The sequence below is a fragment of the Centruroides vittatus genome, unplaced genomic scaffold, assembly GCF_030686945.1.
Source record: "Centruroides vittatus isolate TY-2023 unplaced genomic scaffold, ASM3068694v2 contig_357, whole genome shotgun sequence".
NCBI lineage: Eukaryota > Metazoa > Arthropoda > Arachnida > Scorpiones > Buthidae > Centruroides > Centruroides vittatus.
Window position 1 is genome coordinate 245,301 of NW_027122180.1, and position 27,789 is coordinate 273,089.

The 27,789-nt window shown below is 30.4% G+C and overlaps 1 protein-coding gene across 1 annotated transcript in view; it reads right to left on the reverse strand.

Annotated features, from left to right (window-relative positions):
* Cul5 (cullin 5) overlaps nucleotides 1-27,789 on the reverse strand; it is an 82,917-nt gene that overhangs the window by 42,028 nt on the left and 13,100 nt on the right. Inside the window, exons 3-4 of the mRNA XM_067269746.1 lie at nucleotides 20,041-20,140; nucleotides 4,013-4,192 (exon numbers count right to left, since the gene is read on the reverse strand). Of these exons, the coding sequence (XP_067125847.1) occupies nucleotides 4,013-4,192; nucleotides 20,041-20,140 (280 nt within the window). The remainder of the gene's footprint in view (nucleotides 1-4,012; nucleotides 4,193-20,040; nucleotides 20,141-27,789) is intronic.

The following is a 27,789-nucleotide window of genomic DNA, read 5'->3' on the forward strand; positions in this document are numbered from 1 at the left end:
CTCAAGAATTACATTTGTAATAAAAAAGATATAGTGAATTCTGCTTAACTAAGGCACATCAAGGTTACAACATTTTGTCCCAATTAAGCAGTTGCCTAATTATGAATGTAAACTTTTCATAATTAGGCAACAATAATTAGGCAAAAAAAAATAGCAAACTATAATTTATTGGGAAAATAAACTTAAATTTTGGAACAAGTGGTACAGATTAGAGAAATTTATGCTAAAGGCAGCTTCAATTTAATATATTGAAGAAACATTAATTGCTTCATTTACTTCAATAATATAGTTTATACCAGTTTTCCATAATAGTGTCTTTACATGATTCATTACTTCTCTAAATATAGGAGACAGATCTCTTTGAAGATTTGATTAAGCGCTAGAAAATTTACTAATACAGAGAACAATAATATCATCTGTATAGCCTTGAGTATAAAACCAAGAACTACTGAAATCTCAGATGGTCATTCACAAGATACCACAGATGTGAGAGAGTATCACTCTGCAAGTGACCATGTACAACAGATGTTCTCAAGGAAATTCCAAAAAGAGAAATTACCATACTTTATCAGTGAAACAGTGTCAATCAAACAAACAAAACTGAACCATGCTCATAATTTCAGCCTATTTAATATTCTTAAAAGTGGCCTTAAAAAACTATCTTCAATGCTCAGAAAAGCAGAAAGTGCAATTTCCTTAACATTCAAGGCTTTTTCAATATGAAAAACAAAACTGTATAAAGCAAAGTAATGACAAGTAAAACAAGTAATAAAGCAAGGAATGAACGCAAGTAAAACTGTAAATTGTACACTTATACTATAATATATACAATTTACACTCGCCAGGTTGATAAGCAAACTGGAATAAATGGAAAAGAATGCTTCAAACAAACATTCCTCAGATACCTATCAAGTATGGTTACCATTACTGAAAACAAATTAAAACAAATGCTTAAAACTGTTTAAATTCCAGCAAAGAAAACAAAGAAAATGATCTAATTTTTTTTCAATGCAGATAGCATAACATGTTACATGGCTCTATTGAACATTATAAATCTAAGCCTACATTCAGCAGAAGACTTTCCTTTTTTTATTATACTAATTAGGATTTTTCAAATGGGATCTTGGGATCCTGACTGTTTTTTAACCCAGGAAATTCTTCTCATCCCAAGAAATCCCACAAATTTCTTAAAAGTTCACTTTTTTCTTTTTTTGTGTTAAGGTTGAGAAAATTTTGCAAATAGAAAGTATAATTAACTCAAACTGTCAGAATACATTTATATTTATTAATTTTAAGTCTGCTTATTAGTTTTTAAAGTTTTTACTTGATATGTCACAGATTGTCAATAATCAATATGTAACCTATTTGTGGGAGGACTGAAAATTCTTTACTTGTCAAAACCTGTAATATCTTGAATAATTGTGGCAATGCTGTCTTAATTTTAACCATGCCCAGTAGTTTCAATAACTGCATTATGCCAGGTTGTGCAAATTGGACAAGGATAGAAATGAGTATGAAGTCTGCAAGTATGAAGTTTTTATTCATAAACCTGATTATTAAAGCCAAATGAACTGCCAATTATTGGGCTATAAGCTTGATACAGCTATTAAAGCAGCCAAGGTAGACAAATCAAGAATACTTGAGAGCAAAAGTACTGCAACGCATCTTGAAAACAAAATAGAAATCTTCGACGCTATAGGTGAAAGAACACATACCATTTGTCTTTTCTTACATGCATTAAAGACGATTCCACCCACATCCATTGAATTGGAAAGGGCATTTCCAGTAGAAGGACTTTTCATTATTAAAATAATAACCAGATTGAGTGATCAGAGTATTGACCATGTGTGGTTTTCAAAATCTTCTAAAAATTTACAATAATCTATATATATAAAAAAGAATGTATGTCTGTCTGTTTGTCCTTCATGCATTACTACACCATTTTGCCATGAAACTTTGGGAAGTTGTTTAATATTCTCCCACGAAGGTTTGTGGCACTCCCGCGTATTTTTATATAATATACATGTCGAAATTCCCACCCCTGGGGGAGATGGACAGGATTAAGGCTTACCGTGAAGAACTCAGCTTCTATTATACTATTTTAGATGCGTTTTTGATTGCATTTTAATAGGGTATGTCAAGAGAATGTACACTAAGAAGGGATTTTTTGAAATTCCCCCCACGGGGGAAGTGTTATACATTTATAATAGATACATTTCGAGCCACAACAACGCGTGGCCATGTCAGCTAGTATTTTATATTATGTTTTATATAAAAAATGAAAATTACATCCTAAGTTAGAAGTTTGATCTAAGTTCACTTTTCTCTTTAAATTTTTAACTCAATTCAAAGGCATTTTTTTTGTAAGCAGTTTCCAACAAACTTTAGTAAATTTTTTCTATTTATGAAAATTTCTATGTAATTCAAAGGTAATTTTAATATATATTTTACACAGCATTATTAATATTATAATTTTGGAGGTTGCAGAATGTATTAAATTATTTTTAAAAATGAAAAATAATTACTGTATATCTCGGCAGATAAGACGATAGTTGAATCATAAAAAAAGGGTCCCCAAAGTTCGGGGTCGTCTTATAGGATAGATACAAAAAAAAATTAAGATTGAAATTTATATAAATTAAAACCATTATAAAAAACAGACAAACAGTAATTATTTACTAGTAGAGAGTAGGGTATGTGCACAAAATAGAAGAGCCCATATGATGTTTTTCAGCACTACCCAAATGCCGAATCAGTGTGAATGTTTGCAACAATCGCAAAGTAGTGCTGCCAGATGCAAGAAAATAAAATTTGTTCACTCGAAAAGTTACAAATAGGACATAATTCCATATACGTTACACAGTATTATTATTCAGATGATGATTGCTGATCAAAACTAAATTCATAGGCTGTTGATAGCTTGGGGGTTGTCTTATAGGACAGACATAAGCTAAAACTATAAAACTTTGACGGAAATTTATACCTTGTCTTATCTGAAGGTTGTCTTATCTGCCGAGATATATGGTATATCATTCGATTTCAAGATATTTTTTTATATTTTAAAAATAATTAATTATATCACGGGATTTCCCGAGATCCTGGGAAACGGTTCACTTTTTTCCAAAAATCCCAGGACAAGCAAAAGACCGGGAAATGAGAAACCCTAATAGTAATAGATGACATATTCTACATTGACAGCTTTTACTGAAATAGCTGAAAGGTAAGAGATAATTTCACCTAGTGCCACCAAACTTAATCAAGTCACAAAACTTAAATAATTAAATAGAGATAAAGAAATAATAATTATAAATAATTCAGGAAAATTTGTAATAAAGTTTAATTTTTAATTTTCTTGTGCATCTCTAATTTGTTAATAAATCTTGATGCTTAGTTCTTTGTTATTCAGTATGAAAATTATCTATAACCTAAAATTTGAGATTAAAAATAAGATTAACTTAAGACAAATTTTTTAATTACAGAATTAATTGCAATTAAATTTTTAATCATTTAACAGTTATAAAAAATATTTCATGACTTTTTCCCCTCTTTTATGAACTTTATTTCTTTTGTGCAAAAAAAAAATGTTTAATTTATAATAGAAAGTTTAAATCTGGTACTTAGTTAAATCCTGGAATAATCATACCATTAATTAAATGCTGTCTATCATTAGAAAACACTTATCGATATGTTTACAGTATTTTAAAAATTCAGAGATAAAATTTAAATATTTTTAAATAATAAATATTTCATCAGTTATTATAAAAAAAAAAATAAACTAATCAAATAATACTAAATTTAAATTGTATATCAAGTAATATCTTAGATACAAAATACAGTAGCCCCTCATTACTTTGCACTTATTGGGAAACAAAGAAAAAGCACAATGTATCCGAATCCACAATATAACGAGACACAATAACGAGGGCTATTGTATAAACATTTACTTATCAGTTTAAAAAGTAAAATGTTTACACTTCTTTTAATAATAATAATAATAATAATAATTTCAAACCTTTCTAACTATACTTTCTTCATTTTGTCCTTTCTTTTGGACCGAAGCAGATTTACCAGCTAATGTAGCTTCTAATTGACCAAATGGCATAGGTAAGTAATTACACTGAGTAAAAAATTTTCTCCATTCAGCAATATAAGCTTTAAGAAGGGCCTGATCTTCTTGATGAGCCAAAACCCTCTAAATATCATATTTAAATAAAGTTTATTTTAAATTAAAATTTTTCATTACTACAAAACTGATTAAAATAAATTATCTTTATAATGACTTAATATTATAAATAATTTAAATAAAATGTATTTGCTATATAACACTTCAATAACAAACTATAAAAATGTATGCTAGTTTGAATTACTTCAAAAATACATTTTCACATTAAATTTAATTAAAATTAACTAAATATAGTGATACCTTATACAAAAAACTTAAACAAACACCTTAATGTTCGCTGAGAAATTTATTAATTTAACTAACGTTTTCGGCTTATTCAATAAGCCATCTTCAGGTTTTAACTTTCGAACAAGAAACGTTAGTTAAATTAATAAATTTCTCAGCGAACATTAAGGTGTTTGTTTAAGTTTTTTGTATATTGAATTCTGCTGGGTACGAGTGTGGTTGATACCTTATACTTCAAATAAATCTAACTTCAAATATTCCAGAGTTCAAACACTAAATTCAAGAAAAAGTCAACCCAGAGTTCAAATGATGCTACTATGTTTGAATTGCATGTGCAGTGAAAGCATCTTTTGCCTTATGCTTTATTTTTGGTGTGTTTGGATATATATATATCCCTACCTATTCATAGCATCCAAGAAGAGTATAAAAGCAACAAAGCCTAAGTTGAAGGTTGCAGTATCAACAAATGAGATGAAAAAGAAACTTATTGCAAAGCATGAAAGCAATAAGTTCCTTTTTCACTTGTAGATCTGATGGCCATGTTTAAGATACCAAACTTGACAATATGCGCCATTATTAAGAATAGCAAAGCAATAAAAGCAGCAAATATGGCTAAAGGTATGAAAATGTTGACCTCTGAAAGAGCACATATTAGTGAGGAGATGGAAAAACTCTTCCTAGTGTGGCTAAATGAGTAATTGGCTGGTAATATCATCTCTGGGAGGATTACTTGTGAGAAATCAAAGCAACCTGCATAGTGACCTTAAGAAATGGAACATCACCACTCCTCACTAAAGTAAAGTAAATGCAATTTTTATTTTATACAGTACTTATGTATTTTATTTATTCTTTTCATGTTTTAATTTGTTACTTAAGGTAAAAATAATACAATTAAATGACCTAAGTTAACCAAAATGGATATTTTTTGAAATCAGGAAAAGGATAAATTTACTTCTAATGGGAAAAATTGATTCAGACTTCAAACAGCCTACTGGAAGAATTGAATTTGAAGTACAAAGTACCACTGTAGATCACTTTATTTGTAATCTTGTTACTTCCTATTTACCTTTTCTAACATTTTAACTTTAAAGTTTAGAAGTTATCTTAATCATAACAAGAAACATTTAAATGATTTCTCCATGATTTAAATGTAGAAATTAATGCACTTTACTACCAAAAATAGCAAGTGATCAAACAAAAATATAACTTGAAAATAATAATACAGGTATACCTCGCCTTATGTCACTAATTGGTTCCAGGAGAGGCAACGTAAGTCGAATTTACTTGTGTAGTTACGACGTAAGTTGAAACTATGGTGGAAAACGCCAATAATGAGCACTTAAAGACCGCTAAATAAGATGACAACACAGAAACACAGATGTTTTCATGTTTCATTCTCTAGGATTTATGATGATTATATTAACATTTACTGTAAATGTACATATTTTAATATGATTTTATGTGCTTTTAACACTTTTCTAGTGATATTATGACTTCAATATTTGTAGCAGACAGATGTAAAGTCAAATAAAATGACTTAAACTTGATTTTTATCTTTCCATATACTTTTTTGACAAACGACGCATAATCAAGAACGATGTAACTCGAGGTATACCTGTATAAGAAATTTGGCAATGCTGTAAGTCATACAGTAGAGCGTCGAAAATTGGAATCAATTGGGGACTGGGGTTGTTCCGATTAGTCATTTGTTCCGATTACCGACTTTGTACGAAAAAATATATTAACCTGTCCGATGTTCAAATTTTTCTCCGTTGCGTGTCACTTCGTGTGGAATTTTTCTCCGTTGCGTGTCGCTTCGTGTTGAATTTTCGTCGATTTTAAGCCTAACAAAAATTTTTATAATAATAATCGAGGCTATCGTATCGTTAAAAATTATTTCTGCATTTTGTACAAACAAAATAAATATATTGAAGAATATAAAAAACATGAAAATTATACTTTAGAAGTAAATCTAGTATCAAAAGCGTTCGATTCAGCACGACACAGTCCGACTGAAAATCGTTTCGATTACCGGCGTTCCGATTAACGACGCTCTACTGTACTTCTACATCATGAGCTGACCATATTTGCTGCACTGTCAGCTAGAATATTATTTTTCAGGTCCAAGTACCCAGACTCAGATTCAGTGAGTCTAATTTTTACTTGACTCTATACTTAATCTAAAACTCGATGAATTTGAATCCAAATTTTAAATACGTTAATTAATAACCATAAAAGAATTGAATTTTGTCAATTTTTTTCTATTTGTACTTTTGTACTTGTTCAACATTAGTAATAATGCTCAGTTTATTGTCATACAGTATCTACATTTCTACCATTACCTACAATAATGAATTTGGTTTAGTTCATTACTATGTTAAAATATTAAAAAAAAGTGTTATATTCCCAATGTAAAACATTTATTACCCAAGATTAAAATTCAATGAATAAAAATTATTATTCATTTTCTTGTATTTAAAATGAAAATTAACAAATAAGTAAATACTAATTGTCTATGCTGAAAGAGATGTAAAACATACACTAAATGATTCAGCTTATTTAAGAAACAGGCTTCTTAAATAAGCTAAATCATTCATATTTTTCAATAAATTGTTTGTGGAAAAATATTTATGGTATTTAGTTTCTGTAAGCTAATATATGTGTGAGAGTGATGTGTGTTGTGCACATCACATGTATGATAATAATTTGCAGCTACTATTTTTATTCTTCCATCAAAACATCAAAATGGCTTACAACAAGCCAGAAGCAACAATCAGGATTGCAAATGAAAGGTGAAAAGCCAATGCTACAAGAAAGAGAAAAAAATCAGAAGCTAAACACCGAGTTTCAACATGGAAGATAAAGAAATTTATTGGACAGAACAATATAAAGAACTGGAAGAAGCAAATGCCAAAGGACTCACCATAAGTCTTTTTAACTACATAAAGTAGGTCTGAATGCCTTTTGTCTCTTGAAAGCTACAATCAAAGTAAATATGGAAAATTTACAGAATCAAGAAACAGTCAAAAACTATATTCTGAACTATACAGAACTATATTCTGGCAACAACCATCTTCAACCAAATGTTAAGAATACAGCTAAGCAAGAGCCTAACAACATAGAAGGACAAACTGAATGGGCACTGAACCAACTACAAAATGGTAAAGTGTCAGGAACTGATAGATTGCCAATGGAAATATTCCAGACCATCCTTAAAATAATACTACTCACCCTATATTAGAATATCTGGAAAACTAAAACATGACCAAAATAATGGACAAGATCCATTTTCATACCAATCTCCAAAAAAAGGGAATGTAAATGACTGCTTCAACTATAAAACAATTGCATTGATGCCACATGTAAGCAAAGTTCTACTGAAGATTATAGGAAGGCAATTAGCAGAAATAGTTGATCAAGAAATGCCTGATGTGCAAGCTAGATTCAGAAAAGATAGAGGCATCTGTGACATATCTCAAACTTCAGATTTATCATAGAAAAGACAAGAGAATATCAAAAAGACCTCTATCTCTGTTTTATCAACTATACCAAGGTCTTTGATTGCATAGACTATGAGCCGTGGATTAGCCTCAAGCAAATGGGCACACCAACACATTGAGCTTATAGATCACACTATACCAACCAAGAAGTGGTAGTCAGAACATAAGGAGTGGTTCAAGATCAAAAGAAGTATGTTAGGAGTACATCCTGTTGCCAATTCTGTTCAACATTTATGCTAAGGCAATCATGAGAAAAATCAAATTGGATGAATCAGACATTGGCATGAAAATATGGGGTAGAAACAACAACAACTTCCAATATGCAGATGACCACCCTTCTTGCAGAAAACAGAGTAGATCTAGAAAAGATAATCCTAAAAGTCAAAGAAAGAAGTGAGGCAGAAGTTGTTTTTAAACATCAAAAAGACAAAGATCATGAGGATTGCACAATTGCTGATGAGGATATAGTCACTATCAGAATAGATAATGACCAAATTAAAACCATGCAAGTTATTCCTGAGGTCCAAGATTGACCAAAGTGGAAGACACAGCTCAGACATAAAATGAAGGCTAGTACTGGGTCACATTACAATGTTAGAGTTTGATAAAATCTAGAAAAGTAAGAATATCAAGTATAGCTACCAAGTGCCAACTTGTAAATGCAATCATCTTCCCTGTCACAATGTATGGCTGTGAGAACTGGACACTAAAAAAGGAAGACATAGATACATTTAAACTATGATGCTGGAGAAAAATGCTTAGGATCCCATGGACAGCAGGAATCATTAACAAAGATGTACTAGATCAGGTCAAGCCAAAAATATCTTAAAAGGCAAAAATCACAAAGCAAAATCTATCTTAATTTGGGCACATCATGCAGGCAAATGTACTAGAGAAAGGCATCATGCTAAGACTGGCTGTTGGCTCAAATGCCAGAGAACTCCCTAATTAAATACAATCAAAGAAGACAGTGGCCTGTCTCTGTGCCAGCTGAGAGACAGACCTGAATAGCAGTGGCATGCCGTTATTGGAAGTGGTGGAAGCGCCGCATCCACCTTCCAATGACCTTCTCTTCTATTTTCTAAAATATAAATTTTCATATTTTAACGTACTTTGAATTAATTAAAATTAATATTTTATTATACTCTGCATTATGTATCTTATTACAAAAATTCTATACTGCATGTGAAAAAACGATAAGATTGCTCAATTTTAGAATTTCACCGAATGAAAAAATTTTTTTAAAAAATAAAGACTTAGTCACTTCCAAAAAATTTTTGATGGATCACCATTTATTTCCTTAAAATGTTTGAGAATAAAATCTTCGAGACGACCCGACCTTCCTTTTTAGGCTTCACAGCTGCCCAGGAAACAATTCTTTAAAACATAGGAAAAACTCCAATTAAAATTATAAAAATTTCACAAAAATTGGAATTGGTGATCTTATGACGTCTTGAGTTGCATCCATGACTTCCATTGGAAGTTTCGAACCTTATATCCACTTGGAAATTTGCGCTGTAAAATGTAGATTGTCTTGTCCTCCCTCTGGCGGCGAATTATTATTAAATTTTTCAATTTTAGAATTTCGCTGAATGAAAAAATTTTTTTAAAAAAAACTTAGTCGATTGCTATTGTATATTCGAATATCAGTGGTGGAATGGAAGCGCTTCTGAGACAGCTTTCACGGCGAGAATAACTGAATGGTGTAATGCAGCCAGAGGGCATTGGCGCATGTGCTTTACAGAGCACTAACCTCAGCTGGTTTAGCTGGTGGAAACCACACACATGTAACACTTCCAATGACTCTATCCCTTAGCCACTGGGTAGGGAGCAATCTGACTAAGTGAATTGTTTAAGATTTAAAAAGTAAAGAGTATTCAATGTTATTTTTATGTACGTTTTTTTGCAAAGTTATATTTAATTACAGTATAATTAAACAAAAATTATAATTATATTGACAGATTTTCAGACAAAATCTTTAGAATTTTTATCACTTTTAGATGTTTTTCATAATATTAAAATTATTAACAATTTTTCCAAGCATGTTTTAATTCTTTAAATTAAGTAAATTTTATGGGAAATTTTTTGATTTATCTAAATTACGTAGTGAATCGCAATATTTATATCCGTGTCCAGACTATATTGACAAGTAACTTAAACATAAAACATATTATAATTAATGTTGATCCAAACAAAGATGTACTAAAAGAATTATATGATTTAATATCATTATTTTTTACGGTACCATCTACCAAGTGGGTCTGTTGAGCGCAGTTTTTCAACCACGGAGCAAATTCATACATTGGTCAGGAACACTCGGTCAGAGGAAAAATTGTTGTCACTAGCGTTGCTTCCGATAGAAAAAGTGCTTTTAAATACGTCAATGGAGTCAATGACCAGCAACTTTTATGATAAAGTAATTAATGACTGTGTGGAAAGAATCGCCGAATAGAGTTAATTTATAAAAAATTAAAAAAACAAATTTTTCTATCATTGTTTGTATCATATCAATTTGTATTATGTATGTATTATTTGTATTTTAGAATTAAAATACATAAATTGTCTATTTTTGTCATTTCCAGTATTTGTTTAAAACTTTTATGGAAATATGATGTACCGGACAGGTCTGACCTGTCATGAAAGACGTGAAAAAACGGTTAATTTAGGGAAAAATTTATTAGTTTAAAAAAACATAGGTAAAAGTCGTTTGTAGTCGGACACCCATTGTTTATATCAAACTGCCAGGCAGAAACCATAAATCGCGGAAGGAAGTCGTCCTATGATCGGTGGAAGATCGAATTCATCTTTGATTTTGACTTTCTCGCACTCCAGGTAAGAGTCTCATTACATTTAGTAACCAGGGATCAACCACTCGGGAAGTGTAATTGAGGGAGAACAACCAATCAAAATGGATGAAAGAAAGAACGGAGATTGATATAATCTCTGACAATCGAGGACACCTGGCACTCGATTAACGTTCCAAATAACCAAAACACCATGTGTCAACGTGCAAAAAGAAAATAAAAATAAAAACAATTTCTTGTCTATTGTGCCAACCTGTAACCTGTGCCACTTCGGACTTAGACCGTGTCCCCGACTCCAATGGACGAAGTCTCCCTGTGCCTTACAGACTGGTCAACGCCATTGTCCTGGGGCCACCTTCAATCGACCATCGAAGAACCACATCAACGCTCAGGACGTCCGAATGGCTGATTGTCCTAAAGCAAACTATTTTGTACATAGTATATGTTTATTTTATGTTAAAATAAACAGTTTTTGTCAGATACTTGTCGTCTTTGTCTCTACAGCCACCACCCATGTACGAATGAACCCTAGACCATTACTGACACGCAATTAACTGATTGCCTCTGGAAGTCGGCTTCTTACAGAAACCCAGCTTCCCTATCATCAAATGTCACAGCACGCCACTGCTGAATAGGAACTAGAAATATTTGATCCATAGTGTGATCCAGGGTCAGCAGCAACAATGATTAGCAACAACAACAACACAATATTAATGAATATAAGTTATAAGACAAATATCTAAAATTTTCTGGTATTTTTATTTTAGTATTAAACTCTGCCTTGTGGATACTAAAAGAATATTTTCTTCAGGAACAAAAAAGAGTAATCAGTAAATGAGACAGGGCTAGACATATTTGTCCACAATGATCCTTAAAATATTCCTGAGGTTTCCAATCTAAACTCAAATCTTGATCTCCAGAGCAGCAGCTAATACCTCAGCCATGTAGCCTTCAATTTTTCAAATGCATTGAGTTACTTACAGTCCATTTCAATCAATCAATATATCTTGTGTTGTGTCTGCATTTTAACCACTCAGCAGTGAGCGACAAATATATTCGTCAAGGGCAATCGTGTGGCAGTGGTGAACGATGAATATATTCACAAAAAAATTCATATAAAATACCTGGACCATTTCATGAAGTCATAGAATTTTCACGAGTAGTTGGATTCTCCAACTTTGTTTTGGAATATCTTTTAGTTCATGAGAAATTACAATAAAAGAGTGAAAATTAAAATAAATATGAAATTTTAGAGGGCCATCTATCGACATAAATCAAATTTAAACCTCCTGCCATCATCTGATTGGTTAAAAAAAATTAATATTTCTCATTGGCTCGAGTCAGAAAGAAGTAGGTGTGACTTATGTAAATCACGCTATCGCGAGAGCTTCGATGCAACGTGGAAAAGTGACAACCTACATCGTCAGTCTAACAGTCCTTGTCTGACCTACTTTTTCTGAAATCAACATTAGAGTAAAACATAGTAAGACGTAGTAATTTATAGTAAAACGGTCTTTTATAATATTCATAGTAGTTTATAAAGTTTGAATTTCAATTAAATAAATATTATTTAGTTCGGAGCTTAAAAATACATCATTAAGTAGGAGAATTACATAAAACTTTATTTTTTAGTATAATACAATTTACAAAATCAAAAGTTCGTATATCGTAATATTACGAAAAAACTAGATCGAAAACATACAAAGTCAACTAATTTACTTAAATTCAGTTCATTATACAACTGTCTATAAGCTTGCCTTCATCAGTTTCCTCAAACAAAATTCGAAAACTTCAATTAATCCTGTAAATATTTTAAGCACCATTACTAATCAAATGATATATTATTATTCAAGCCTGAATTTTACATAATTTGTAACTGTGATTACAAATATAACTGAAAAATATTTTCGATATAAAAACTAGGCCATAATAATCTAAACAAAATTGTTAAGTATAAAATTTCTCTAACATTTTCTGATCGAGTAATACATATTAATACTTTTATGTATTAGTCTTGCCATATTCTACTTTCTATATTCACATCCATTTAGTTTCATCTAATTATACTTAAAATGTAAAAAAATCTACCAACAAATTAATTTGCTAATAAAGGGACTACTTGCTAATTGAAGTTTGTTTTCTTCTTTGACTAATAGTCACTATAATAGAACTAAATCAGTAGAGATGCTAATTAACAATCTTCTAAACACTAAAAACCACAAATGTTTCGAAATTAGGACTAGATAATTATATGCACAAATAAATTAGTAGTCCAATAATACATACCTTCACTTACATCCAAGTATTATGTCCAAAGATCAATTCTTGCTAATTGTCAAAAATAAATTATTTTCAACTTTTCTTTCTGTAAAGTAGCATATTCTGAAAAACAAGTTCTAAATTCACAGTAAACTTTCCAATTTGTATCCATTAAAAACAAAGCAAAAGATATCGATCCACATAATAAAAATTTATCGCAGTGAACTTCGAAAGATAACAAGAAGACACAAACAACAAAACCACCCTGTATGAAATCTGGCGCAAACTGATGCATATGGGTAATCTGCAAAGGCTCTCCTGTCCAATGTCACCTGATAAAAAGTTTGAGTGTTTTTCCAAAAAAAAATTCAAGTTTCAAAAAATTCTTCCATGAAACCTGATGAATTTAATTAATACACAATAACTAAATCTGTTTAATAAAGATGAGTAATTTACCATTATAATTATGCAAATTAGATATAAAAAAGATCATTGCGCAAAATCTCCCGCGAACCATGGGATGAGTTTTAAATCACGTGTCATTGAAGCTTTCCTGCTAAACACTAAAAATTTGGGAATACTATAGATTACCACCTATGGAATTTCGGGACTTTGAATATATATCTGAACTGAGAGGACCAAGACAAGTTCAACAATACCCTACTTTTGAACCGGAGATGAAAAATAAGAAAGTTATCATACTTTTTTAATGCCTTCATGCAATGGCACCGTAGTTGCTAGTGCTGCCATCTCACAGTAAAGTCTGCAAACAAATTTTAAAAAAAGCACTCTGAAAGACAAGAAATTGCACGAACAGTCGAACACCACTTCCTTTTTTTTCTTTTATTCAAGAACTACTGTGAATCAATAACTAGTGACGTTAAACAATCGGCAGCCTGCTGGCAGCTCCCCTCCCGGGGGGAGTCTGTCAGGAGCACAAACAGTCGAACACCAGTTCCTTTTTTCCCATTTTGTTCAAGCATCACGACTCCCGATCGCAATAGCGTGGTCGGCTCGTAGTACTAACCAATTACGAGCAATAGCAAGACTGAGGGGCCATAGCCCCGAAGTCGACGAGTGCAACGGTGTGCGAAAAGGACTTAACTCGAACTGCAGACGATTAGTGTGCTCATGGATCAACATCTGCCTCTGTTGAAGGTATATATGGCCGACTTGCCGGACTGCCTGTTAAACACGCGATAGGCTTAGTGGAGAGAGCGACGCAACTCCTGATCATCGCGTGATCGCCAAAAGAAGTATGATAATTTTCTTATCTTTTGCCTCCGGCCCAAAAGTAGGGTGCCGTTGAACTCGTCTCTATCCCAAGTTCAAATATATACTCAAAGTCCCAAAATTCCATAGGTGGTAATCTATAGTACACCCAAAAATTTTATAAAATTATTTTAATAATCCAGTCAAATTTAAATAATATAAAATGTCAAGATCTGTTTAATAAAGATTAGTAATGTACTATCATAAATATGCAAATCAGATATGAGAAAGATCACTGTGGGAAATTTGCCGCCAAGTTGATAAATATAGAACAATCACGTGACCAAAAGCTAACACCAAGAAATATGAAGAAATAAGTTTAAAATTTAATGTTTGTGTACAAATTAAAACATTTGTACAGAAACATTAAATTTTAAACGATGACATTTATTAAAATTTCATCAAAGACAACAGAATAATTTTCAGCTTACATAAACTGTACAGTAAATGATTATTTCTTCAAAAGAAGTCAATATACACAAATAAATAATAATTATTTAATTATGCTTTTATCCATTTTAAGTTGATATTGTAAAAATTAAGCTATTTAATTTGTGTGGCTTTTATTATTTAGAGTTTCCAAGTATTTTACTGTGAAATTCAATTTAGTAAACAAAAAAGCTATTAAATAGAAACAGGAAATACATTAATTTTTATGTAAATTAAGGGTAAATACAGAAAAAACAAATTATATCAAAGATGGAATGAATAAACTGACATCCCTCAAACAGAGCTCGTATAATCATTGTCATATTTTGCTTGGTTGCTATTTAGACCGTTTTATTTTGTAAAAACGTTAATGTTTTAAGATAAAAGTACATGTTCTTAGTGAAGAAAGATAAAAGTATCGAAATATAATATTCACACATACAAAAATATTCATGTATGTCGATATTAGAAATTTGAAAAGAATTATAGAATGCCCTCAATAGTCATATTGTGTGATCGTCTGTTTCTTCTGGCTTATTTCATTTTTATCTAATTCGCCAATACACTCAAACGACTATTTCTACGTGAAAATAAGATATCTTTTATAACTATTGATAATAAAAACATTTTGTTTCCTTATATATTACCTTCAATTACAGCTACAAACTTTAACACACAGAGCATGTGACAAAGTATTATTATATTGATTTTTTATGAATTTTATTTTTTTATGAATACACCTGAGACCCATGACAATATATATTAACCTATTTTATGTATTATTATTTAATGAAGTCATTTTAAACATTATTATTACATCAAATTATGAAATGGAATGTTCCAAGTGTAAGAGTAAGAGGGGGGAAGAAGCCATGCATGGGGAAAAAAATGTGTTTTTCTCTAAATTATAATAAAATTTAATTTTATTTACGTGAAATATCAACAATTTTCTTCTGGAGAGATGTTCTTGCTAAAATTAATTATCTATATAAACAAAACTTTCAATAATACATTAGTTACAATGACTGACTTTCCTTTTATTATCCTTTCTGTAGTATATTCCTTTATGTAAGAAACTATGTATTAAACATAGTTTCCTAGATTATAGCATAATAATGTGTATAAAAACTAAAAATTCTGTTAATTTGTAAATGCAGATACTCTCACATAAAAAGCATACTGTACCCTCTGTATATTTAACATCAGTTATTCGCAATTGAATTTTTCTAAATAAATCTGATTAACCCATAATTTATTTGACAGAAAGAAATTATTTATGGCTTGTATTTCATATATCTAATGTTTTTCTCACGATATTATTTCAAATATTGAAAAAAATATACATTTCTAATATCAACATACATAAATATTTTTGTGTGTGAATGTTATATTTCGATACTTTTATCTTTCTTCACTAAGAACATGTACTTTTATCTTAAAACATTAACTTTTTACCAACATAAAACAGTCAAAGTAGGAACCAGGCTGAAAATGACAATAAATTATAAGCTCTGTTCTAGGGATGTAAACTTGTTCGTCCCATCTTTGATATAATTCGTTTTTTCTGTACTTACCCTCAGTTTACGTAAAAATTATTGTATTGTCCTGTTTCTATTTAATAGCTTTTCTGTTTACTAAATTGAATTTCACAGTAAAATACTTGGAAATTCTAAATAATAAAAGCCATACAAATTAAATAGCTTAGTTTTTACAATATCAACTTAAAATGGATAAGGCATTATTAATTAGATTGCGGGTACGAAGGGGTTAAATAATTATTATTTATTCATGTGTATCGACTTCTTTTGAAGAAATAATCATTTATTGTACAGTTTATGTAAGCTGAAAATTATTCTGTCGTCTTTGATGAAATTTGTTACAATTCACTAATTTGTACACAAACATTAAATTTTAAACATATTTCTTCATATTTCTTGGTGTTAGCTTTCGGTCATGTGATCGTTCTATACTTATCAACTTGGCGGAAGATTTCCCACATTTGATCTTTGTCATATCTAATTTGCATATTTGTGATAGTACATTACTAATCTTTATTAAACAGATCTTGACATTTTATATTATTTAAATTTGACTAGATTAGTAAAATAATTATATAAAATTTTTAGCATTTTGTAGGAAAGCTTCAATGCCATGTGAAGTAAGTCATCCCATGATTTGTGGGATATTTTGTGCAATGATCTTTTTTATATCTAATTTGCATAATTATAATGGTAAATTATTAATCTTTATTAAACAGATTTAGTTATTGTGTATTAATTAAATTCAGGTTTCATAGAAGAATTTCTTAAAACTTTTAGCATTTATTCGGTAACTTTTCATCACGTGATGGCATTGGACAGGAGCATTTTCATTTTGTCTATTGTATATGCATCAGTTTGCACCAGATTTCGTAGAGTGCAGTTTGGTGTTTCTATGTTTTTCTCATTTTTTTTCGAAGTCCACTGCAATAAATTTTTATTACGTGGATTGATACATTTTGCATTGTTTTTAATCGATATTTTAAGATGTAAAGTTTACTGTGAATTTAGAACTTGTTTACAGAAAGAAAAGTTGAAAATAATTTATTATCGACAATTAGCGAGAACTGATCTTTGGATATAATACTTGGATATAAGTGAAAGTATGTATTATTGGAATACTAATTTATTTGTGCATATAATTATCTAGTCCTAATTTCAAAACATTTATGTGTTTTAGTGTTTATAAGCGTGTTACTTAGACATGTCTACCGATTTAGTGTTATAACAAAGAACTACGTCAAAGACCAATTGGAGGATTTTAGAACTTATACTTTAACAATTTGTTTTGATTATTATGGTTAGTGTTTATGTGCATCGTTGTACTGTAAATTTCTTCAGTTTACTATGTTAGAGAAAGTAGGTCACACATTGAATTGCCGACGTAGACTGTTCACTTTTTCAGAGTGCAGCGGACCCTCTCAGTGAAGTGTGTTTTAGGGAAGTTATGCTTTTTTTTCTGATGCATGCCAATGATGAATATTATTTTTAAAATTAAATATAGGTCAATGACGATAACATATGTAATAAATCTGAAAATTAATATAAAAATATATCTACACTTTTTTTATTGTTATGTTGTTTCTCAAAGTTTAATTTATTTAAATTTATTACACGTAAAGTAAGTTTGTTTACCAAATGCTAATATTTTAAACCACTTTAATATTTTGGTGTAAATTTGAACAATGAATTTTAAAATTAAATAAAAGATATACTGAAATTTTCTTTTATTTACAATGATTACGTCACTTCTACAGAAAGTAGAACGTGAGACGACCTTCACCCACATTTCAGTCTGGGGGAAAGGCCACCAGGCATCGAAGTTGTAAACATAACAACCGTTACGTCATCTACCATTGTGGATGAAATTCGTTAACTGTCAATTACATTTTCTTGAATTTGATTCCCAGTTTGAAAAAAATCATCATGATTTAAATGCCTGAAATTTTAAAAAATTGTATAAAATTGAAAATAAATTCAAAACTTTTGAAAAAATCTTAACAGATGGAAAACCATAAAAGGATTTAATATAAATTTGAAGAAAAAAAAATTTAGAAAAAAATTACCGTGAAAAAAATTCACATATAAAGGAATTATGTGACAATAAAAAAAGATTTTTTCTTTACTAGACGTAACTGTTTAAAATTTTTTTTCCAAAATGGAAACGAGAAAAACACGTGGGAAAATTCTTAAAAAATTTTCCACGTTTCTTCTCCACAACTAAGTGGTAGCACCGCATCTGACTGTTTCACTGTTAAGAGGTTAATCTGGTAATACATTATCAAATAGAAAGTGAGATGGTTTAGAAACCCAAGTTGGAAATGGCTATGATATTGCGACATCCAACCCTTCTCATTTTCTATTGGTTATTGACTTTCATGAATTCAACAATAGAAAAGAAATATTTCTCAATTGGATTTTCTTTAGTATGTTTTGCAGTAGGGAACAAACTTTTCACTTTAAAAAACTTAATTCAAAAAGTGCTTAAAATCAATGAGAATTTAAACAAAAATGTTTCTGCTCATCAAACAACACTATTGTACAGATTGTAAGGAACTGAGTCCGAGCGTTATTTTTTATTTTATTATTATTTTTCGTTTTATTATATTTTGTTTGGGGCTTATGTTTATTTAGGATGAAGGTTCCCCACCACTCTCTTATTAGTAACGAAAAAAAAAAAAAAAAACCAACTCACGAAAAAACAAGCGCCGTAGGAAAAATCTCACGCACTTGCGCTGTCCAGCAAAAGTAAACGGTCCGCAGAAAAAAAAATGGAGGGGGGAATCCCCACACTCACTAGCAAAGAAATACTTACTAAACTGTCATAACATCCCAGAAAATTTGTGCTAAATACTTTGTAAACGGTTTATAAGCTTTTGTCGAAAAATTAAAGCTGCCAGAAAGAAACTTAATATTAGAAAACTAAGTATGTAAATAAGGGGAGTAATCCAGCTGAGTTGTGACGTCACCTCACAGCATAAAACCAGCACGCTAAACGAAGAAGAACGAGGTGATTTCCAAAGCAAGGTGAATTCCAGAGCGAGGTGATTCCTGGTCAAAGTCCAGATTGAGAATTAGGCGATCCAAGGTGTTAAAGAGGAATTTGATTGACGATTTGACGATAGCGAAAAGATTGAGGAAACAAGTTCCTAGTATAGTGAGGTGACGGATAGACATTTAGTTCGTAAGAGATTCTGTTCATAGTTCCTAAGTATTTGATTTGTCGAATTTTCAAAAGAGAATTAATATTAAGTTAAGTTAAGTAGCTGAGTTTATTGTCGGGTTGACTTGTTGATTTTCGTTAATAAATTTTGTTTTGGATTATAGACAATTGTACATAGTAAATTCTATTTACTAATTAAATATATTTGAAACTTTTTTGCTTTGACTTGATATTTGTTGTTATTCTTACTAATATTTTCGGTGCACGCGTAAAAGCCCAGGCCTGGCAAACTAATCTCGAATCCGCGTAAAGTACCCATTAGGTTAACGGAAGTTTTACCGGCCACAGTTAGTGTTGGTTTCCTAAGATACTAAAAATAGTACTTTACAAGATGACCTGTGGAATGAATAAATGTAGTAGTGCTACTAGCAGCAACAATGGCAAACTTAACTCACTGAGCTTAAAACTATAATTGTATAAAGTTATTATAAAAAAACTGAAGAAAGATTCAACTTTATAAAATCAAATATATCATAATAAGGATAATCATTTATAAACAGTCTGTATTATACATAATTTTTATACTAAAAATAAAAACATGTATTACTAATGATAATTATTTTAATTGATACCATTTAAAATGTTATAAAATATATAATATACTTACAGTTTGTGCTTGTCTAATAAATTCTAAAATATCTTCTTGTAAATTAGTATAAACTTTTGGTGGACCTTTATCATCCCAAAGACAAACAGAATGAACTAACCTGCAAATTAATAAAATGCTTATTACTATTATAAGAAAGATATTCACTTTCTGCACAAATTAACAATACTTTCAATTTCCGTTGATTTTATATGAAGTATTTTTCATATCTAACTTATTTACAGTTTGTGTCACCTAGAAATAATCCTGCTCAAATGAATAAGTACAGTAGACCCCCTATAACACAGGTTCATATAACACGGATTCGTATAACATGGCGAAAAAATTGTGATCGTGTTCATATAACATGCTAAAAGAGACTCGTATAACATGGTAAAACATCACCGCCAAGTCGTATCGCGACAGGATTGGTCAAATCTGGACCAATAGCAGACATTGTACAAACTGTTGAGTTTAAACGAGCAGCGGACCTACTAAAAATCATTTATTATTTAACGGCCATAAAAATTATATTTTTATTAATGATGTCTCCAAAGTTCAGCAAATTTTTCGCAGAAAAATAAATTATCAAGAAACACGCACCCGCTATTTGATGAGCTGCTCCGTAACAAAAACAAGCTTAAGCAATGGCATTGTCAAATGTTGCACACTCGGTAAGTAATCCTACAAATTTTTGTTTATAGCACAGTTTATATGGATTATTCCCAAAAAATTATACATGATTTGGAAATGTTGAGTCAAATTAGTCTAGAATTGATTAATTTTTTGGAAAACCTTTCAAACAGCCATAGCCCCTAAACTGCACAAGTGCCGGGCTGTGATTGACTCATGTATTTAAGTGACTCACAACACAGATTCATATAACACGGAACGTATCTACCTTGTTATAGGGGGGGTCTACTGTAACACAATTTGTATATCACAGCAGATTATATGCTTTGTATATTATATTAGGCTGATACAAAAGTTCTTGGAATTTTCTAAACTTTTATAGTACAACACTTATTTCAAAAACAAAAATAGTTTATTCAAGAAAATAATTGCCAGTATTTTCAAGCGCCTTCTCCCAACAATTTGGCAGATCACAGATTCCTTCAGAACAGAACTCTGACTATTTTGACTCAAATAACTCTGAAAGTGCAATTTTCATCTCTTCATCAGCAGGAAACTGCTTTCCATCTAAAAAGTGTTTCATGGAAAAGAAGAGAGGATAGTCAATTGGTACAATGTTTGGGCTATAAGGGAATGAGGAATAACCTCCAAGCCAAGATCAAGAAGCTTCCGCCAGGTCAACCTTAGCACATGTGGTCTTGCATCTAGATTGTGAGGAACCCAAACGTTGATCCTTTGGACCAGTGGTCCCCAACCCTATGCCCGTGGGCACCATGGCGCCCGCCAATCGTTTTACGTGTGCCCGCCACTGTGCGACCACGATAAAAATTAAAATATTTTGGTTTTCGATAAAATGCTATGTAAAAGTTTTTTCACTTTGAATGATTAACCATTCAAAAGTAGAAATGGCGTCCAACACAGATGAAAGCACAAAGCAAAATGTGACCAATCTCTTTTTCCCCTCCGCAAAATCTGCACCAATTCAATTTCCCATACCTGAAATGAAGTAAATCGGTCCGTTCTGAATATCATAAAATCAAAGTAGGGAAACGTGTAGGGCCCATAACTTGGAGTGACCTAGAAATTTCAGCAGTCGTTAACAAAAAAAAAAAAAGTCAACAGCCATCCATGTGTCAGAAGTAATCTCCATCACGATATCTCTCGCACCATCTAGAAATATTCCTGGGTGACACCTCGATATCCGCACCGGGTGTCGCCCATGCTAATGTCACATTATATAAGATTTGTTTAGAAGCAACTTATTTAAATGGGGCCCCAATTTAAATTTTGTCTAGGGCCCGCTAGAGGCTTAATCCGGCGCTGTTAACTATGTCCAAATATAAATTCACCTTGAAAAAAATAAATGGTGCCCGTCGTCCAGCCGGTATTCTAGAATGTGCTCTTAGGTACAAAAAGGTTGGGGACCCCTGCTTTGGACCTTTCTAATGGCAGGTAAGTGATGAACTATGGTGGACTAGTCACAATCAAGTGTGTTACTTATTTCTTGCATGGTCAGGCATGGGTTGGCTTCTACCAGCTACCACAGTTCATCATCTGGTCCTTCCCAAGCATGGCTTATCTTTGATTTCATAGTGGCCAGCTTCAAATTAATTAAACCAACTGTAGATTGTATACTTGGAGACTTTCCAAATGATTGTACCATATGGCAATAAGATTCAGCTATTTTTTACCAAATTGATAATTGTTAATTTAAGTGCATATGTGTGAATATGATCACAGAAAGCATCGACAAACTTGACATATTTAAAATGTTGGTATTGCCACATAGAATATCTCTTCATTTATGACTGTGCACCTCAAACTCATTTACATACCCACAATAAACTTCTAGATGCTATCTGCCAGAGAACAATTTCAAATATTCTAGAAATCTAGAAAATTCAGAAATGTTCGCATCAATCCCAATAGCTTTTCCAAATACAGTCAGACCTCAGATTTCAAATGCCTCTTTTAGAACAATTTGGTTCATGAACAAAATTTTGAACTTATATTTGCCCTGGTTGCCATATGATAACTCAATTACTGAACAAGCTACTCAGCAATAGATGGTAAACTCCCTATACTTCCTATGTTAAAGAAAGTTGACAGCACAACCAATCAATGATAGGCCTACCAATTCAGAAGTTAGTGTCTGTGCCACTAACTTCTGAATTGAGATTGATCATTATAATATAAAAGTTTGAGAATTTTCTTTGCATTAATTTTATAATAATTTAAAAGTGTTCTGCAGCTAAATAAAAAAGCAAAATTTTCATCTTTCAATCAACTTTCAATTTCCATTGATTTTATGAAGTATTTTTCATATCTAACTTATTTACAGTTGATTTCTACAGTTGATATCAATTGATATCTAACTTATTTACATTAGATGTGAGGCATCACATCATTAGATGTCATGACATGAATCATCAATAATGTTGCTATTTAAATTAGATTTAATTTCAATGTGCATGTGGGAAAGATACTATTTCTGGTTGTTGGTATGCTCGATAGACAAATCTAAATCAAATTAATAAAAACCGAGTTAACTGACATTCATGCAATATAAATGGCATCCAAGAATTTGTGTTTAAATATGCTTAAGTTAAATTAAATAACAAAAATAATATTAATATTTAATATTTATTAATACTAGGTAGCAAGTTAATTGAAACTAAAAATAATAATATAATAATTAAAGCTTTGGCTTTTAGACCAAAACTAAAAATAAAATTAAAAATAAAAATCAATTATTTAAAATTAAAATCAAAATCAAATCAATTGAAACAATATTTCAGAAAGGGTGGATAAAGTACTTGTCGTCTGTCTTGATTGGTTTGGTTATATTTCATCCAGGTAGAGTTCAGTCTCTATTTACAGCATTACTTTGTAAAGTGTTAATTTCAGTTTCAGTTGGCAGTGACAGAACATTTTGCTTTTAATATATATACAGAATAGATACATATTATATTGCATTTGTAAACATTTTTTATGCATGAAATACAGATAAAGGTTTTAAAAAAAAATTTTGTTTTGAAAGTCAGCAATGGAATTTACCACCTCCCAAAACAAACTTCCATTTTATATTGTTTCTTATGATAAAATTTGTTTCAGTTTTATAACAAATCAGTTTCCAAACAACTTTTAAGAACAAATTAAGTTTGAAAATCAAGGTTTGACTATATATACTTAAAATGAATAATCATTTTCACTGATATAAAATCAAACATTTATTTAAAAAAGATTTGTTTCAAAAAATTATTAAACATTTAGCAAATTTTGTAAAATTTTGGATTAGAGTTTTCATACTGAAGTAAGTTATTAAAATAATGTGGGCTAAAAAGAAAAAAATTTGCATAATTTTGATTTGCATTTAGAATATAATTCAGTGATTTAATTTATATTAAAAATATCTGTATATTAAACAAATAATAACATTATTTGTGCAAATAGTTTTTGATATTTATTTTTAAATACAGTAGAGCATCGATTATCCGACTCAATTGGGGACTGAGGTTGGTTGAATAACTGAAAAAACGGATAACTGAAACATATGAAAAAATACATTATTAGTATAGTATATTAGTATATCCCATGTAATTAGTATACAGTATTAGTATATCACTATTAACCTACTTCGTGTTGAATTTTCATCGATGTTAAGCCTAACAAAATTTTTTTTAAACTAATAATTATCGTTAAATTATTTCTTTAGGTTTTTCACAAAATAAATACAAAAATAAAGATAAAATAGAAATTTAAACCTCGTTTAAATACTGGTCTCTCTTTCATGGTCAAGCCAGGGTTGCCAGCTAAAACACGCAAAAATTTAACAAGAATAATATTAAAGTAGCCAAGACAGCCAAATATTGTAGCGCCACATCACTAGTGGACATTTGAATTTGCCGACTAGAACGTGGTCAGTTAAAAGATGTGACAGTTGATCGGGAGTCAGATAATCGATGCTCTACTGTATATTATTGTAAATTATTGTTTTGAGGGCATTAATTATATAAATAATTATAGAATAATACTAACATTTCAATATTTATCAAATTATTTAGGAAACTTGTTTTAAAATTAAAATTAGACATTTAGTCATAAAATTATAATCTATATTTAAAAATTTTTATTATAATAAATCCTACTTTACAATATTTAAGAAACGTTTTATTACTACTTTAATATGTGGTTTATGAATTAAAGCATTTCAAAACTATAAAAAAGATCAAGTCAAATAATTGGTTTTAATGTTCCACACATAATGCAAAACTTAACACATTGAATTTAGATTTAATTTTTTTTTATACACAATATAAAATTGTATAGTCTATTTCAAATTTGTACATAAAATTTTGAAGGATTATATATAAAAATCAATCAAAAACATGATAATAAAATAATCCAAAACACAAAAACACTCAAAATGATATTGCCAGATTCTCACTGAACTTCAATATGGCTAATTAACTAATAAGATATCAAGCAATCTAGATTAGAGGAAGACAGTTAAGCTGCCATCTCAGTTTATTTCTAATTATTAAATTTAAGATAATTTAAGTCTAGAATATTTTGGAAGAAAATATTGGCCTGGAGAATGAAATCCACAACTTTTGTTTACCATACAGATGCATACCAGTTATACATAGGCTGTTTTTTTTCAAGCTCCGATAGTCCATAAAACAAAGACAAGTGTAAATAACAAAATGAATTTATTACCAAAGTTAGATGCTGTTTGCATCTAACTTTGGTAATAAATTCATTTTGTTATTTACACTTGTCAGGGTTACTTTTCAACACAATCACTGTGAAGATAGAGACATTTGTCATATCTGTGAATGAACTTTTGCATCCCCTTGTCATAGAATGTTGCCACCAATGACTTGAGATGGGTCCTAACGTTGTTTTGAAGATCATCATTAGTCTCAAACCTCTGTCCTTCTAGCCACTTTTACTGTTCAGGAAACAGGTGGCAGTTCACTCAGCATTAAATCGGGGCTATACGCTGGGTGTTTAAAGGAGATGAAGACTTCCACCTTTCAGACTTCCACCCAGCTTGAAACTTTTTAATGTGTGAAGACTGCCACCTCTTTCCTGAACTGAAAACGTAGCTAGCAGAGCAGAGGTTTGAGACTAATGACAATCTTCAAAACAATGTTGTTAAGGCCATCTCAATTCACTGGTGGCAACATTCTATGACAAGGGAATAGAAAAGCTCATCCACAATATGACAATTGCCTCAATCTTCACAGTAATTATGTCAAAAAGTAACCATGTTTGTACCTAACTTTTGGTAATAAATTTATTTTGTTATTTACACTTGTCTTTGTTTTATGGACCATCGGAACTTGACAAAACATTGCCCTCGTACTATATGGACTTATATCCAATCTTTGCTTCCAGACCAACCAATTAATTTAGATGTAACCATACTGGTCACTCACCATACTAACTAAGAACAACTATGCACGCAGGACTCTCTATGATATATATATATCACATCCACATAATTATTTTCTATTTAATTTTTTCCAAGTTTACTTTAATATTTATCATTACTTTATTAATATAATTTGATAAATAAAACAAAAAATGAAGAAATGCAATAAAGATCATTTTGTCTCAATATTCCATTTTTCTGTTTCATTTCTTTTATAATTACTCAGGTATACCTTGAGTTACGTCATTCTCGATTATATGTCGTTTGTCAAAAAAGTATATAGAAAAATAAAAATCAAGTTTAAGTCATTTTATTCGACTTTACATCCGTCCGTCACAAATATTGAAGTCATAATATCACTAGAAAAGCATTAAAAGCACATAAAATCATATTAAAATATGTATATTTACAGTAAATGTTAATATAATCATCATAAATCCTAGAGAATAAAACATGAAAACATCTGTGTTTCTGTGTTGTCATCTTATTTAGCGGTCTTTAAGTGCTCATTATTGGCGTTTTCCACCATAGTTTCAACTTACGTCGTAACTACACAAGTAAATTCGACTTACGTCGCCTCTCCTGGAACCAATTAGTGACGTAAGGTGAGGTATACCAGTATTTACAATAAATTGCTAAAAGAAGTGAAAGAGAAAGAACGTTTAAATGCTAGCAATGGTAGCTTCTAAACACCTTGTACAAATGTGATAAATGAGAAATGAAATTTGCCATAGTATGCAGAAATTACAAATCAATTTGACTAAACACAAAGGCTGTTTATTCTGACATTTATATTTTTTTTACAAATTGTTACAGTGATTATATATCTTTTTTCATATTAACAGCAATACTTCCAAAAAAATAAACAAATTTTTGTTTTATGCCATATTATTTTATTTTTAATAGTGATAAAAAAGGGGATTAATAAAAACTATTAACATTAATTACTTTAGTTTCAAAAGAAACATTCATCCTTTGTTCTTAATATTTCTAACAAAATTTGGTTGACAACAAAACTTACTGCATATTTAGTATACTTCTCAATTTATATCAACTATTTGAGATCTGTAATTTGACTTGATCATTTTCATTGTTTAAAATGTCAATTCACAAAATCATGTTGAGCCAAATGTAGATAATACTTTTGAAACCCCTAATTTTATTGTTCTTATCAGCTAAAATTTATTTCCACATTTAGGTAGCTGTAGTATTCTGTTAAAAGTACAGAATTCTGTACTTTTCCAAAGAAACAAGATCAATTTTCTCATTTAAATGTCTCCAATGACAGAATAATTTTAATAATCTCCATGGCTGAATCTGAAATGTCAAAGTTGAATGAATCATAAAAAATTTAAAAGTCCCCTTTAAATCTATCAAAATCAAGAAAATGAATAGCAAATTTTTCTGATAAATTTTTCAGTCACTTCATGCCAAGTTTTTTGGTTCTTGTTAAAAATATTAATCTCCATTTTTTATTCAGAAAATTTCTTGATTTGTCAAAATGAATAAAATTTTATTTTTAATTTGTGAAAAAAGATTAACATCTCTCCCTCTTGATCATATATGATTTTATTCTTTTCCTGAATTTTTAAATTATTTTCAGCTAATTAAAATCATTAGATCTGCCAAAAAATTAAACACTTTGCCATAATGGATTCTTAATGCAAAATAACAATAACATACACCATTATTATTTG